Below are 15,957 nucleotides of genomic sequence, written 5' to 3'. Positions count from 1 at the left end.
AAACGATCCAAAATGAGCAGGCAGAATGCTTGGTCCGAGCCAGAGGTTTGGTAAATGATTTGGATCGGATGGGATCTTCGGCCCTTTGCAAGAGCGTCTAAGCAAAGCTGATAATTCACAGCACAATTGATGTTTTACACTAAACCAACGTGAGCGTTCGTACACCTTAAAGAAAAGTCATTCGACTCCAACATTTTTGAATTTCACAGTTCAGACCTCGGTTTATCTTGTTGAGTTACAGACAGTAAAATATTCGCTCCTCTGGGAGGGGGGGCCACTGCTGGTACATTGTATAAAACTTCTCGGCAACAAGAGCTGTGGAAAACCTGAACGATTCACACGTTTTGGGGAAAAAAAAACTTTTACCAGAAACATTACTGCAAAGTTGATTTCTCATGTTGAGCTCCATTAACGTAATCGTTAAAAGTTAAAACCAAAACGACGCCCCAGATTTCCGTACCGACTGAAGTTTTCACACCGTCTGATGAGTTAAGCAACTCTGTCAAATAACAGCACCTGTTACAAAGAAGCGACATGCAAATGCAAAAGTCAGATAGAAAGAATCTGAATTCTGACAAGCAGATCGATTGGAGCTAAGCAAATGTTTATTCAGCAATACAAAAAAGGGCCTTTTTGTGCCCAGGGGGAGTAATTACCTAAATGAGCAACAGGTGTGGCAATAAACAATGAGGACCAGGTGTGAGAGGAGAGCAGAAAGCAACAAAAAAAAAAACTAAGGAACAACCAGAAAAAAATTAAAAAAGACTGAAGAGATTGATCAGGATAAAACCATGAGAACCAAAATTATTACAACAAACTTATAACTCGAAGCTGTGAATTAAAATAAATGCGAAGAAAACCCAAAGATCAGGTCGAGTACAGTTTTGTGTGCAGTGTTTGTTCTCACCACACTGTATTTGATTTGAAGTCACATATTTGAATCAGAAGGATAAACTTCAGTGCAGTGCAAGAATCATGTAGGAGGCAGTACTAGAGACTATTGCCAAAGTCTCCTCAGAGTGAAGAGCGACAAATAGTAATTTATAGGTTTTAGTCTTGGGCGGAGGAAACCCAACATTTAGGTGAAATAAACTATAATTTCAGACACAAAATGTGCTTTTTCAAACAAAAAACAAAATATCACTGTAGCACTTTAGCATAGATTAATTTAGGAATACACACACACACATATATATATCGTAATGCATAATAATGACACTTTAGTAAATATGGAATCACAGTTAATGTGACTTATCTGGTAATTCACACAGTATTCATTTAATTTGACTCTCACAGTTCATCGTTTGCCAACTTTTGACAGTTTCTTCAGCATCTTTTCTTGCTGATTCTCCTCCCTAAATGTTTATTAAAAGCCAAGCTTTTCCATCATTAGCTGTTTGTTACCAGCGGTGTTGCTCTTTAGGATGACCCACAGGGCTCATGTGATCTCTAATGGGCCGGATCCAGTGGAACCAATTCACGGCTGGTTTGGGAATGGATCAGGAGTTTGATAATAAGTTGGCCGAATCCGCCCTTCGTCGGGAAGCGCCTCCTCTGCGCCACGTGAGCGATGGGAGGAATCTACAAATGGGACACGGAGTGAGGCGTTTTCACGGGTCCCTTTGATGAGCTGCCCCTCGTCTCCATCAAGCTGATTATACCAGAGGAGGAATTATTCATGACATAAATGGCAGAGGAGCTGTTAAAGGAAAATGCTGCAAAAATCAGTGGGGTGAGTTCACTCTTCCTCGTCACTCAAAAGCTCGTATTTTCTCAAAAAAAAAAGTAAGTTGCTTGTTGTGTGACAGAGGTTCTACCATCTTGTATGCAACACAACCAGAGAGGAAGGTTGAAGTCGTGAGGCGAGGTTCAACATTAGATAAAGTAAAATATACTTGGGTGGATGCCGACTGCTCAGCGTCGTCTCCTCTGAACTATTCAGAGCTCAAAACTTCCTCAATTTAGACCTAAATTAGATTTATTAGAAGAACTGAGCAGCTTTTGTTCGGTCAGCCTTCTTTTCCCTCATTCACACTCACACTAGTGTCATTCCGCAACATCTAAGCAGGGGTCTCAAACTCCAGTCCTCGAGGGCCCCTGTCCTAGAGTTTTTAGATGTGCCACAGGTACAAAACACTGGAATGAAGTGGCTTTATTACCTCCTCCTTGTGTAGATCAGTTCCCCAGAGCCTTAATGACCTAATTATTCTATTCAGGTGGTGCAGCAGAGGCACATCTAAAAGTTGCAGGACAGCGGCCCTCGAGGACTGGAGTTTCAGACCCCTGATCTAAAGGAATGGACATATAAAGTTGGAAAAAAGTGAAAATCTTACAGATCTTGACCTATTTTGTCTTTTTTCAAAATCTAAAGAGAGCGTCACATGCGGCCTTTGCCTCTGTGAGGGCAAAAGTTTTAACTTCAGAAAAGATTTCATGTCATATTTTTAGGCTGCGTGTGATTGAGATGTAAGCAACAGCAAATTTTTAAGCTCACAAGTGTTTGTGTGATCTAGTGCAGTGATTTGTTTCATGGAAATGACACAAAGTTTAGTTGCTTCACGCTGTAATAATTGTACAGGTCAGATGTTTGTTTGGCAGCCACATGATGCCGTAAAATTTCTTTCTATGGTGGAAAATGTGCGGTAAGGGTCACAGTTTGTTTGTTTCTCATTTGCTTCTTTGCTCTCCTCTCTGTAGCATCTCACATGGTCACTGCTGGCGGTGGCTTTCCTGGCCTCGTTCGGCAGCTCCATGCTCTACGGCTTCAATTTGGCCGTCGTCAACTCGCCTGCAGAGGTTGGTCTCTGCAGCTTCTGCATCGTCCTCAAAACACTCAAAACGTTCACAGGTTCTTTGAGTCAGTAGATTTTATTTTAGTGGTTATCAAGGCCCTGAATAGTGCAGCCACTCAGGATGACTTCATGCGACCCCCGACTGCAATTCTACAGTGTTACAGATTTGGACTGGCAGCAGAGGCAGATTTGGGGGCATCCAGTCATTAAACTGGCTAAATGCTGTAATTTTTGATTTTTTTTTTTGCAGGGAACAGGCTAAAATATTTTTTGAGACCTAGAAAAGAGAAAACAGTTACCTCAATAAATGTTACATTGCAAAAAATAAACATAATTTCAAGTGCAAATATCTTACTTAAAAATAAGACAAATCACAAGTAACTTTTCAGCAAGATTTGAGTTTGTTTTAAATCAATAATTCCTTAATATTGATTTCATTTATAACATGAACTAGAAGCTAGACAAAAAGACCTGGTAAGATTTTGAGCTTCTGCAGTGTAAAACTGCAAGCCTTCCTTTTGACAAGACAAACAAAGGTGTGCAGATCCTTTTTGCAATTTCACACAAATCAGACTCACTTTAATTTTAGTTAAATATTTATTCCTCCTTTAATTTTTCTCTCTTTTTTTCATTTTTGACTTGAAATTTTTTTTTTTCAACCATACATAAAGTCTTAAGATTTTGACCAAAGGTTTTGGCATCACTATTACAACTCGTCCCTGTAATCAAATAAAAGTATAATGTTTTGATAATTTTCTGTAAGGCAGATCGGAACGTGCTCCTCATGTTGCTGCGTCAGCGTGTCATTCATGCTCCTCGGCTCCTAATCCATCATTTGTTCTGTTCTGCTCCTTCTCCGTCTGATTTGCTGCGGTGCAGCGGCTGAGCTGTGAACATTCCTGTTTTGACGTGGACGACCCCGTTCTGAAGCAGGACTAGTTTACAACACTCTGTTTCAGATTGGCGCTTTTCTTCACTTAAAAACAAAGGAGATACAATGAGCACTTTGTAAGGGATTTTGTTTTTATTTGGATCATCGGGAGTCACCATGCTGAGGCTTTTATTGCAACAATTTTTGTAAAGTTTGATAATAATGTCATAAGACAATGTTGGGGCTCAATGTCTTCCACAAGCTAAGGAGCCAATTAAAGAAGCACAAGAGAATAAAATCCACCGTAGGAAACAAATGTTCCTCACTAAATTGAACATATGTGAACTTCTTACTGTTTTTTTTACAGACAAAGAGTAAAAACAAGAAAAAAATAAAAATTAAAACAAATTATTATGAACAACTGACATGCTATTTTACATTATCCGTTCGAAAAGGAGCAGGTAAAAGATACAAGATCTTACAGTATGTTTCCCTCTCATGCTCATCAACTTATAAACAATTAAATCTCCAAACACCAGATAAATTTAAATTATTTCCATGTCACTTAAATGCCACATTCACATCCTTAAGTATACAATTATTTAAGCTTTTTTTATTATGGTCATTAGCATTTTTGCAACATATTTTCCAACAAGCTCCCTTTCGAACAGTTTTTCAAGCTGGTTTATATTTGTACTTTTTTTAACTCATCATTCCACAAATCTACTCCATAAATCTACACATTGATAAACAAAAACTCTTTTTTTTATTATTTCCTTCTCTTAAATTATAACCCCCCACTGTGTCACAAAAGAGTTTTTGCATATTGTGTGGAAGTCGATGGTTTCCTACTTTAAACATGAATTGTTCAGTTTTAAATGATACAAGGTCCCAGAATTTCAGTATATTTGATTTAAAAGTCAAGTTTGAATATATATTTTTAAGTATATTTAAATTTTATGCAGGCAGTAAAGAGAAGCAGAGGCACAGATCCAGGGGTAGTTTTTGTGGAGAAAAAGCAAGAAGACAGAACAGTAATATTAGGAAATGAGGCACAAATTGAGTAAAAACAGTGAATAAGTTATTGGTTAAACTTAGACACATAACAAAAAGACACATTTTAAGTCTCTCAAAGTGGAAAGTTGTAAGCTGCAGTCTGAGTGAAGTTGTCTGTTTGAAAAATATGAATTTATTGATCGGAGGTTTTTGTGGAAATCTTTTGCTAGAATCTTAATTGCTGTGGGTTTAACAGCAGGCCAATGAAGAAATGCTGAACTTGGAGAATTATGATGTCGTCTTTTAATTTAAAATCCTGACTTTCTTTTTTTTAAAAAGCTGATGTTACTATCAATTAGAGGTCACTGTATATCTTATGACACATTTCTTATTTTATGGACTGAACAGAAAACATGTTATATAACATATCCTCTATCTAATGGTCTACTGATTTGTCTTCCTCCTAGTGTTCATATTGATGTCACATAAATGAATTGAATCTTAGAGTAAAACTAGACTGAGTTTCATTTCTGCTCAGTGCAGTTTCAGCTAAAACTGAATAAAATCTGAGGAATGCTGGAGGGCATCATAATAAAATTTAGAGTGAAAGACTAAGGACTATTTTGGACTTTTTCTTCTTTTTTTTTTACCTATCACATTATATTTCACCCAAATTTGGCAGCTTTGTTTAAGAAATGAATTAGACTTCAGCTCAATTTGGTATGAAACCGTGTATTCTTTTGCTTCAGTGCTGTTTGGAGTGTTATAAAAATGATTTCTCCTCTCCCAGTACATCAAAGCCTTCTACAACGAGACGCTAACCGAGCAACATCACTGGATCCCTGATGAGCATTTCTTGACAATCTTATACTCCCTCACTGTGTCCATCTTTGCCATCGGTGGGATGACCGGTGCACTGCTGGTGGGCAAACTTGTCACTAAATATGGAAGGTCAGAGTGGATGCAGATGGATTACTTTCCTGTTTTGCTTGTAAAAATGACTTTCTTTCGCTGATGGTCTTTGAAAACCTCAGCATAATTAGGAGCGATGAGCTGTGACAGGTTATGTGTTTGAACAGAAAAGGGACTCTGGTGCGGTCCACCATGCTGGTGTTTATCGGAGGGTCTTTGATGGGCTTCAGCAGATGGTTCAGGAATCCCTTCATGGTCGTCGCAGGACGCTTCATCACAGGGGTCCATTCAGGTAGGCCTACCCCAAACAAAAACAGAAAACATTTGCTTATTTCTCAATGTAGGTTCATGCATCGGAGTTAGTTTGTAAAAGGCTCAACGTAAGAAGCACTTTGAGATCAGCTGTAGAACGAACCTGCTGCAGGTTTTGGAGACTTCTTTTAGCATCTTGGGTTCTGCTTCCAGGGTTAACTTGCTTGGACCACTGAGACCTGTGTGTATGTTGAGACAGCTGTTCTTCTGCTTGCAGAATATTTTCTGAACAATGTCACAAATCATTTCAAACCTTTTTTTAAGGCCTCGGCTCTCACCTCATTCTCACTTCAGTGGTCAGCAGTGCACCAAACTAATAAAAGTCTGAGGTGTAAATATAACAAGTTTCCTTTCGAAATCCTGAGAAATGATCGCCCTCTTTATGAGCACATGGTGTGACATATCGATCCGAAGTTTTATGTTTTTTCTTCAGGGATCTCTCTCAGCGTGGTGCCAATGTACCTCGGAGAGATCGCCCCCAAGAACCTACGCGGGTTTCTGGGCCTTGTTCCCAGTATCCACATCTGTCTGGGAGTCTTTGGCGCTCAGGTTCTTGGGCTCTCTGAGCTGCTAGGAAAGGTACCAAATGTTGTGCACTGTGTCTGAGTCAGCTCGTCTTGTTATTCTTTTTCCTAATATTCTTATTCTTATCAGAACATTTTAAAACCTGGGATTAAAAACAATCAAACCTGGTGTCCTGCAGCTTCTAGATGTGCCCCTGGTCCAACACACCTGAGTCAAATGTCTAAATTGCCTCCTCAGTTCGCAATCAGGCTCTCCAGAGTCCTGCTAGTTAGCTCATTATTGGACTCAAGAGTGTTGAAGTAGAAACACATCTAAAAGTTGCAGGACACTGCAGATCTGGCAAATAAAAGACTAATTTGTCGTTAGTTTTCTTAAAACTTGCTTAAAGAAATTCCAAACTTTGCAAATGACAGGAAAAGCTAAACAACCCTGTCAAGATAATGAATTCACAACAGTGAAACAAAGAAGTCCATGGGCTTGCATGTTTACATATCACTTAAAAATGTGCTTAAGTTGCTTGGTGAAGCGTGTAAACAAAAGAATCTATAATTAGATAACGTTCACGTGCAATTTGAGCTCGACCCCGGAAATTTCACGACACGTGGCCAAGCAAAAATATTGGTTTATACCTTCAGGTCTTTCAATCTGAACACCAATGTGAGCAGTTATTGAGTAGCTGCATGGAAAACCATGAATGTCTTTAAAAAAAGTATTTGTTTGTTTGTCAATGTGCTTAATTTTTACATATTTCTTACAGAAACAGCATAGTTTAAAAAAAGCAATATATATATATTTTTTGGCATTTCCTCACACAGGAAGAACATTGGCCGCTGCTTCTCTCCCTTGTATTGTTTCCTACTTTGGTCCAGCTGATGCTGTTGCCATGGTTTCCAGAGAGTCCACGGTACCTGCTGATTGAGAAGGGAAATGTCCACGCGACCGTTTCAGGTCAGAGACGGCACTTCCTTCCTTTGTCATTTCACTTTTATGTGCTGTAAAATTCAGAAGCTGCTTCTGTTCTCCAGCCCTCAAATGTTTCCGCAAAAAAGGCAACATCCAGGCTGAGGTGGAGGAGATGCAGGAGGAACAACGGTCGCTCTCCTCCATCAAGACCCTCTCTGTCCGCCGTCTGCTCACGGACTGCTCTGTCCGCTGGCAGGTCCTCACCATCGTGGTGGTCAACATCGGGATGCAGCTGTCTGGGATTGATGCAGTGAGTGGGGAACAGAGCAGCGGCTTTGTCGCGTTTTGTTTTTTTGTTGTTTTTTTTCATTTTGGATAAAGTGCATCGCTCTGTGCGCTTCATGCAAAAAAACAAAACAACAAAAACGAGAGCTCAGACTGTTGCAGGTCCCAGCTGGGCTCCTTCCTTCTGTCCATACATCACAGAGTCGCACAGTACTACACCCGCTGAATAGCTAAGCTGAGGGCGACACGATCATGCCTCATTATCTTTCTCACTGCAACCTCACCTAACAAGGTCCACCCATCTGAACGCAAAGTGGAGCACATCTTTGTGCTCGTTGCTTCGTGTGGATGGGAGCTCCAGGCATGCTGGCTCACGGTGGCATCGTTTCCCAGCAGGGCGGGGGCTTCCTGCTGGGTCGCTCGGTCCCAGCTGCTCCACGCAGGAACTCTGCAAGGCTTCACGTACGCAGACAAGAGCATGAGGCTGAAACTGAAATCTAAAACATCTTATTTCAGTTAATGATTTATTATCTGCTCTCATCTAAAGTTTTGACGGAAACTATCAGCATGTATTACTCATTTTGTGGAACCGGATTGGGAACTCATTGTCCCTGAGTTTGTACGGCGGTAATTTATGCAAAGATTTTACCGAGTAGTGTCAGAGTAGAGAAGGGCGAGTGTAAATGCATGCCACACTTTTGAAATCTTTGAGTGCCAAAAAATTGTAAGACCCATGTCCCCATGTTTTTATGCCACTTCAGTAGTTTATCACATTGAAATTACAATAACAAGCATTAAATTGTGGGAATGTAACATGAAAATATTTGAAATACTGAATTAGACCAGTAAAATGCAGCATTACTCAGACAAATGTTAGCATTTAGCTCGTCTGGAGCATACAGGTTCATGCTAACACAATGCTAGGATGGAAATAGTGGGAGATGCTGCTGCTTCTCAAGAGCTTCATTTCAGACTCTACAGGCCTCAGTTACAAACGCTGAATGAACAGAAAGTAAAAAGCAAACGGCAGAACATTTCTCAAAGTTAAATCTGAATGAACCCAACACTTCAGCCAACAGATGCATAATCTGGACTATTTGGGTTTGTCTCTACCAGCTTTACACATTTTAACACTGAAATAAGTCCTCAGTCAGACTGGCTGGAGAGTGAGGCACAGTTTTCAGGTATCACCACACATTCTCCATTCAGTTTTGGTCTTAACACATAAATATAATTTGAGCCACTAAGTTGTAGCTCTAGCTGGTTTTAGGTGTGGTTCCCCAGCTGCAAATTGAACATCTGCTCTTGTCTGAAGCTTTTTACTGTCTGAAGAAGGTCTTCTTCAATGATAACCCTGTAATGACCTCTGACCCCTTACACTGCCCCTGTAAAGCGTCGTCACAGCATGATGCTGCCACCAGGAGTTTTTAGGGTAGTGGGGATTTGCTCAGGGTGTTCATTTTCTGCCTAAAAATGATTTTGCTACTTTCCTAAAATAATGGCCGAAGTCATTTTGTGCCAAAAGTTTTTTTTGTTGTTGTTGTTTTTTTTTTTTTTTACCTTAAATCATCTTTTGGCATAAAAGATGTGGCAATTGTTTTTTCTTTATGGTAAAAAGGCCATTTTTGTAGGAAGTGGGTGACCTGAAAGTTGCAGAAGAGTTTGTTTTTGATCTCAGACCAAAATCATGGACAAATTGGCAGCTTTTCTGATTAATGATCTCTTTGTGAATTTACCAGGAATTTCTCCACAATTTTATTTACTAATTGGGTAGTTTGTTGCTTTTATTTGTACATAACCTTAAACATTATTTTAGTTCCACTTCATATTCCTACACCACTTTGTGCCGTAACGCAACAACAAACCTCATAATATGTGAGGTTATGAGGTTTGGACTTTTTCTGAGCTTGACCCAAACTGGATCATCAACAGCAAAATGGTTCCAAACTCGTCAGGAATAAGCATACAAAAGAATAGCTGGGGGAAAAAATTAAGATTTTGCAAATGAACCACAAGACATTTTCTTTAAAAAGAACACAAGGAAATGTTGTTTCACTGTAACCAGACACACGAATCCTATGCATGTTTCAAAGTTATGTTGATAAAATGCAACATGTTCAGTTACTAAATCAACAAGACAGGGTTGAACTGCGCCGATCACATTTCTGTCCTCACCTCATCAATGATGGATGCCGCTCCGGTAAAATGTGATTGATGAGAACGCACAAATTAATTTCAAGGGGAGCACTTGTCAGCAATCCACGCTCATGAAACGCAGAACCTCAAACGCATAAGTGATTGTCGGACTAATGAAAATGATCGGCATAATGAATCAAGTGAAAGCGCAAAATAACAAGGCGGGTTTTTTTGGCTCCTTAGAAAGTGAGATAATCTAATTCTGAGTTTCTACTCTGTCAGAATCATCCTGAAAAACTTCATGTTTTTTGCTGAATTTCAGATCTGGTTCTACACAAATGAAATATTCAGGAATGCGGGAATCCCAGAACCTCACATTCAGTACACGACGGTGGGAACTGGAGCCGTAGAGGTCATCGCTGGGATGCTGGGGGTGAGCAAACATTTTGATGAGACGTTTATCAGTCTGTGATTGGCTTTATTTAACAGCAGATCATTTTGACAGGACAAGACTGAAACATGAAGTCAACTCCTCTGGTGACATGATTATGTTGACTGGCGAGTTAATTAGTAAATTGTAAAAAAGACTATTTTAAAAAGTCTGAAAGGAATTGAATTACTACACAACATTGTACAGCATGATTAATCAAATTATTTTAGTGTACAGACATTAGCTTGATTTAAACTCTACCAGAAATTGCTTTAAAATTGTGCTTTTAATACCTTTTCATTGTATTTTTGTTAGTAATGTCTTCTTCATTGTTTCATTTTTTTCTGTAGCAAAAAGAAGAAGTTACTGGAATCAGTGTATTCTAGTGTTTTAAAACTGCTAACATCTTCAATTATATCATTTCATTGCTTCAAAAACGTCTAACCAGATGCCATAGAAAGTGAAGGAGTGACAGAGTTTTCTCCGGCCATTTGGAATGTCGAATAATGTGGTGTTGTCCACATGTTGCTACACACTGCAAGTCAGCTGGCTGAAAGAAGGTCAATCCACTTTGTTCTGGTTGCGCTAAAGACAAGTGGTGAATAAAAAACCAATGACAGTCATGATGAGGAAATTAAAGAAGCACCACCCTTCAATACCGCAAGATGAGAGGAAGCTACGAGCAGCGTCTCAGTTAGACTGTTAGCCAACATGAAACCCAGTTAATTAACTGCAGATGGATTTTAGCTTGTTACTGTTGTACTATACCGGTTCAACAACCAGGTTGAAGAACTGTTACTCAATTGAGGGATAATGAGAGTCTAGTTATCATCTATTGATTTCAAAGTTTTCATCTAATAGCTCCTGTTTTGTTGTTAAAATGTTATTTTTCAGACAATCAATCTTTGTTTTATTCTTTACTTAAAACAGATGAGGTGGAAGAAGTTAAAACAAATTGAGCTGTAATTGCTGATAAAATGTCTAAACATTTATTTTTTTTGTGGCTGAATAAGTCTAGGTTCAGCCACAGTTTAGAAAATAAACGACATTCCTCTGAAAGGTCGTTAGGTAGTTTGTTGCCCTGGATTATATTTGGAGATAAAACAGTAAAACAAATGCGTGTCATACTTTTTATTTGTACATAATCTTAGACATTATTTTACTGAACAAAATTAATACAAGGGAGCAGCCAAAGTCCAAAGAAAAGGCTTTAAATACCTTATTTTTCCAAAACGTTGAGAAAAGATTCAGTGCTACCATAAAAATTGACTTCTTAAAAGTAAACAGAAAAATTAAAAAAATTAACTCAAGACTTTCGCACAATATGGTAAGTGTGCTATGAAGCGGACATTAAAACACAGAAGATGGATGCTGAAAATGTCAAATGTTTCTGCCCTTTTTATTTGTCTACAGTTGCCAGCCATTCACCACTTCCTCTTCCATTATTTAGTGTTTCACCATTGAGCGTGTGGGCAGACGACCTCTGATTATCGGTGGGTTCCTCTTCATGGGTCTGTGCTGTGTGGGAATCACCGTGTCCGTCCTCCTCCAGGTACATCTACAATGACTGCATCTGAAAAACTTGTGTGCATTTTACTAAACAGGAATACTAGAGTCAGTAAGTTCAGATATCTATAATTTGCCTCTTCCCCTGTCTTGTTTGTGCCTGTAAACAATAGCAATACAAGCAAGAAAGTAATTATGTGTCATATTAAGTAAATGTCAAGGAGCACCACATGGTACAAATTATGTTTCTGGTATCTTATAATCAAAATGATTGAGTGCAATTAAATGGATAGTCATTAGAAAGTGCGCAAATTTCCGTGGCTTTGCAGGCGCAGTTTCCCTTCATGAGCTACATCAGTGTGGGCTGTGTTGTGGGGATCATCGCTGGCTTCTGCATAGGTCCAGGTAAAATCAAACTCCATCATATCCTACCAATTTTTACTTCACAGGAGGAGAAAATACTCCCAGACCTCAATCTGAACCCTTTCCGTCAAGCAGAGGCAGCCCTTGAGTTTAAGGTGACACTGCTCCCTACTGGAAGCTCGAGGAACAGCAGGAACTCAGCCTCCACTCCCCCCATCCTCCCTACGAGAGCATGAAGAGATATTGTATTTCATTACTCTTGTAAATTAGGAAATCTGTGCTGCCACACTACATCCATTCCTGTAGCCATTTAGATGAGACGAGGGAAGAGAATTACGAGGCGTTAGTTTACCACCACATCAAGCGGACCCGTGAGGATGATGAATCGGGCCAAATCTGGTGTACGTAGCATCATTCATCAACGCGGCAAAAATCTATACCACAGAACAAGAAGGAGGATCTCTGTTCCTGCAATTAGACCTTTAATGGCTCATTGTTCACAAGCTTCCCTGTGATGAATACGGTTTCTTTCGGAGGAAACCTTGCTCTCACGTACAGCATGTTGACGGATGATGGCCTATAGTTATTCATCTGACAGTACTAAACCTCTCTGTCTGCTGTTAGCAGCCACAGATAATGAGGACATCATTCTGGAAGATGATCATTAGAGCTTTGGCTAAGGCACAATCTAACAATGAGAAATGTTTAAAGCAAAGCCACCCTCTGATGTAACCTCGACACTTGTAGAGGTCCCGGCAAAGCTGCCGTCTTTTCACACTTACTGCCTGCCTCTGCTAGACGTTGTCGGCCATCTTCCTGCCTGCAATAACGGACACTAAATGAAATACATGAAAGGAAACGAGTGTAACTTAATAGCACTTTGGCTTTTGTTAGATCACCATTTATTAATTTTGAGCAAAGGCTAGTAAATAGGCCAGAGAGGGAATATTGATAAACTACTTGATGAATGAAGTTGCTGGTGTTAATTTCATAACAGCACCGGGTAATTAAATTGGATTTATGTGATGACTGGATGCTTGGTCGGATCGAGCCTATAAATTTCACCAAACAGACACAGAACGCAGCAGTTTTGGTTTCTACTTTAACACGGCCACTTTTTTGTCCTGTCCTTCCAGCCGGCGTTCCTTTTCTGATCACAGCTGAGCTCTTTAAGCAGTCGCACCGACCGTCGGCCTACACCGTGGCCGGCTGCCTCAACTGGCTGTCCAACTTCACCATTGGCTTCGTCTTTCCCTTCCTCGAGGTCAGAAACTGAATCTGAAACTTTTAACAATGCAAAGCTCTTTCACTTCTCCTCAGATGCAATCACGGTTTGAAACTTTTTGATTTCAAACTAGTTTGAAACTTTTCTATTCTGGAGGACAAGCTTCAGATCACTTATTATTAGCCAGAATGGCCTGTCATGTCTATTTTATATATGTACATAAATATCTTGCTTTTCAGGAACCAGAAACTTCTGCGCATTGTACTGGGATTTTACGTGAAAGATGAACACAAATTAGCACTTATTTGTGAACTGGACACAGATCTATCAAATTTTTTTATATGTGATCATATCTGAAACAGTCGTGGCAACTGACTGTTTCCGTAAAAGCCTCAGAGGTTTGTTAGAGAACATCAGTGAACAAACAGCATCATGAAGACCAAGTAGGAGCAAAGACAGGTTAGGGAGAAAGATGTGGAGAAATTTAAAGCAGAAATTTTAAAGTTTAAAACATAAAGCTTTTAATGTCTCTGTTCATCAAAAAGTGGAGAAAGCAGAGCTCATCTGCAAACGATATGCCAGGCCACCTAAACTGAGAATATCATAGTCCACTGGTGCTTATGCGTTTTCTCAACCAGAAGAAGAGTTCAACAATCTCTGTGTCTTGGCAGGATGGAGTGAAAGGTGCAGATTAGGGCCTCATTTGTAGTAATGAAGACCTTTTCATTCACCGATCCGTCTCTGCTACGACCATGACCTATTGCTGAGAGATATAAATACTTGCCTGACGAACACAAAGTTAATCAGTCACTTTAAAAGTGACAGAAATGAGGTTGTTCTGTAAGACAGCTACGAGTAAATGAGCTGCTCCCGTGCATCGAAAGGAGTCAGCTGAAGAGGGGACTATAAATCTCCTCTGGCCAAGGAACTCCTTCAGATCCAGAAGAATTGGGTGGGTGGATGGATAAATGAATATGTTTTTGTGGGTCTCCAAAGAGCAGGTTTTTAACTTTAACTTTTTATGTTGATGTTTTTTTCTTCACAGATCCTAATCTTCCTGCTAACTGGTTGCACTTTTTGTTTATGCAAAATATTTCACATTTTTACTATAAACTTATAATTTCCAAATGTCCTTTAGGTTGACAAAATTGACGCAATGTCATGCAACACAAATCTGGTTTGAACATCAAAAAAATCCCAACTATCAAACATGTTTGAAAAATTAGCTTAAGCTGAAAGTGCTACATTATGTTTTTGGGGAAAATATTATCTACTATAGAACTTGAAGCATTTCAGATTTCATGTCCAAATGGGCAATTAATTTTACAGCAACACAACAAAAATTATTATTTAGCTAGATGCCATGGCATTTGATGAGCATAACGGAAAACACTTTTGAAATAAAATCATCCCAACAGGCTTTTTTTGTCAATTTGCATGGAGCAGCAGTTTATGATTGCTTTGATTCGCAAGAAACTTTAAATGTTACTAAAGTTAATAAAGTCAGCTTCCGTATCCTTTTGGATTATTTTGCGTTGTCCCTTTTTAGGACATGACGGGCCCGTACTGCTACCTGATCTTCTGCGCGGTCTGCTGGGGAGTCGCTGCGTACACCATATGGGTCATTCCTGAGACCAAGAACAAAACCTTCCTGGAGATCAGCCAGATGTTCGCGACCAAAAACAGCGTCCAGAAGGAGGATCCGACTCCAAACAGTCACCTGAAACTGGCGCTGATGAACGGCTACGGATCACTCAGGCTCCATGACGAAAAGTGAAAGGTGGAAAGAGAAAAATAACTTCCTGTAAAAAATAAATAAATAAATAAAAAAAATTTAAAAAAAAAGAGTACGACGATGAACTGCGGCCGTGAGATTGACTGCTTTACTTGAACAAGTCTAAGAGAAAGTATAATAAAACATTGGCTTCATTGAGATGTTTTTGTTTGATTGTTGTTAAATTCCTCAGTTCTTGTCCATGACGTGGAGCAGAGGCTACACAGTCATGTGCTTCAGCTCAACTGTACGTCACATTCGGATCAAATTCCCACGGCCGCTTGGCTCTTTCGTTGGCACTGTGGAGACTTCACAGTTTTCTCTCAGAAGTTTTCAGCCACTGTGTTAATTTGATTCTTTCAACACCACATGATATCACTATTTTTGAGAGTTAGGCTCGTTTGACCTATTGTTGGCCAAAGACAGATGCTTAGCTACCTATAAACAGGACTTCGGGTTAATATGCAGTGCTGAAGACTGACAAATCACTGGATATTGAGCTGAAAATGAACTAAAGCCAGTGAGCATCCTCAGATTTGTTTTGAACAACAAGTAAGTAAAACTAGAGGGCCCTGGGTTGGCCCTTTGAACTTTGTCACGTCTTATTGAATTTCAACTGGCATTTTCTGGTATCGCTCAACAGGTTGCTAGTTTGAAGGGAAACAATTCATCATTCTTCAATTTTTGTACAAATTAAAAAAAAAAAAACTGAAAAGTGTTCTGCACATTTAAATTTTAGCTCCCCTGAGTCAGTACCACGAAGCAAACTTTTGTGACGTATGTATATATATAATCTTTTGGTGTAGATTATGTCTCTACCAGCTGAGGCCAATTTTGTGGACCCATCACCATGACAACAGATTCCCACCTGAGCTGAGGAACTCTGCATCTCCTGTAGAGTTACCATGGGCCTCTTGGTTTCTCCTC

The 15,957-nt window shown here is 39.6% G+C and overlaps 1 protein-coding gene across 2 annotated transcripts; it reads left to right on the top strand.

Annotated features, from left to right (window-relative positions):
* Window positions 1-1,603: 1,603 nt before the first annotated feature.
* On the top strand, window positions 1,604-15,189 carry LOC102229110 (solute carrier family 2, facilitated glucose transporter member 5-like). 2 transcript variants are annotated; one of them, XM_023333216.1, is made up of 12 exons: window positions 1,604-1,732; window positions 2,698-2,796; window positions 5,450-5,610; window positions 5,739-5,863; window positions 6,317-6,462; window positions 7,224-7,356; window positions 7,458-7,621; window positions 10,055-10,165; window positions 11,613-11,714; window positions 11,998-12,073; window positions 13,168-13,295; window positions 14,806-15,189. In XM_023333216.1, the coding sequence occupies exons 1-12, from the start codon at window positions 1,688-1,690 to the stop codon at window positions 15,031-15,033; spliced, it is 1,518 nt and encodes a 505-aa protein (XP_023188984.1). In that variant the 5' UTR covers window positions 1,604-1,687; the 3' UTR covers window positions 15,034-15,189. The 2 variants fall into 2 exon arrangements, with proteins under 2 accessions (XP_023188984.1, XP_023188983.1); XM_023333215.1 differs by having other exon boundaries at window positions 7,434-7,621.
* Window positions 15,190-15,957: the final 768 nt, after the last annotated feature.

Source organism: Xiphophorus maculatus, chromosome 5 (genome assembly GCF_002775205.1).
Source record: "Xiphophorus maculatus strain JP 163 A chromosome 5, X_maculatus-5.0-male, whole genome shotgun sequence".
NCBI lineage: Eukaryota > Metazoa > Chordata > Actinopteri > Cyprinodontiformes > Poeciliidae > Xiphophorus > Xiphophorus maculatus.
This window is presented reverse-complemented; position numbering and strand designations above follow the sequence as displayed.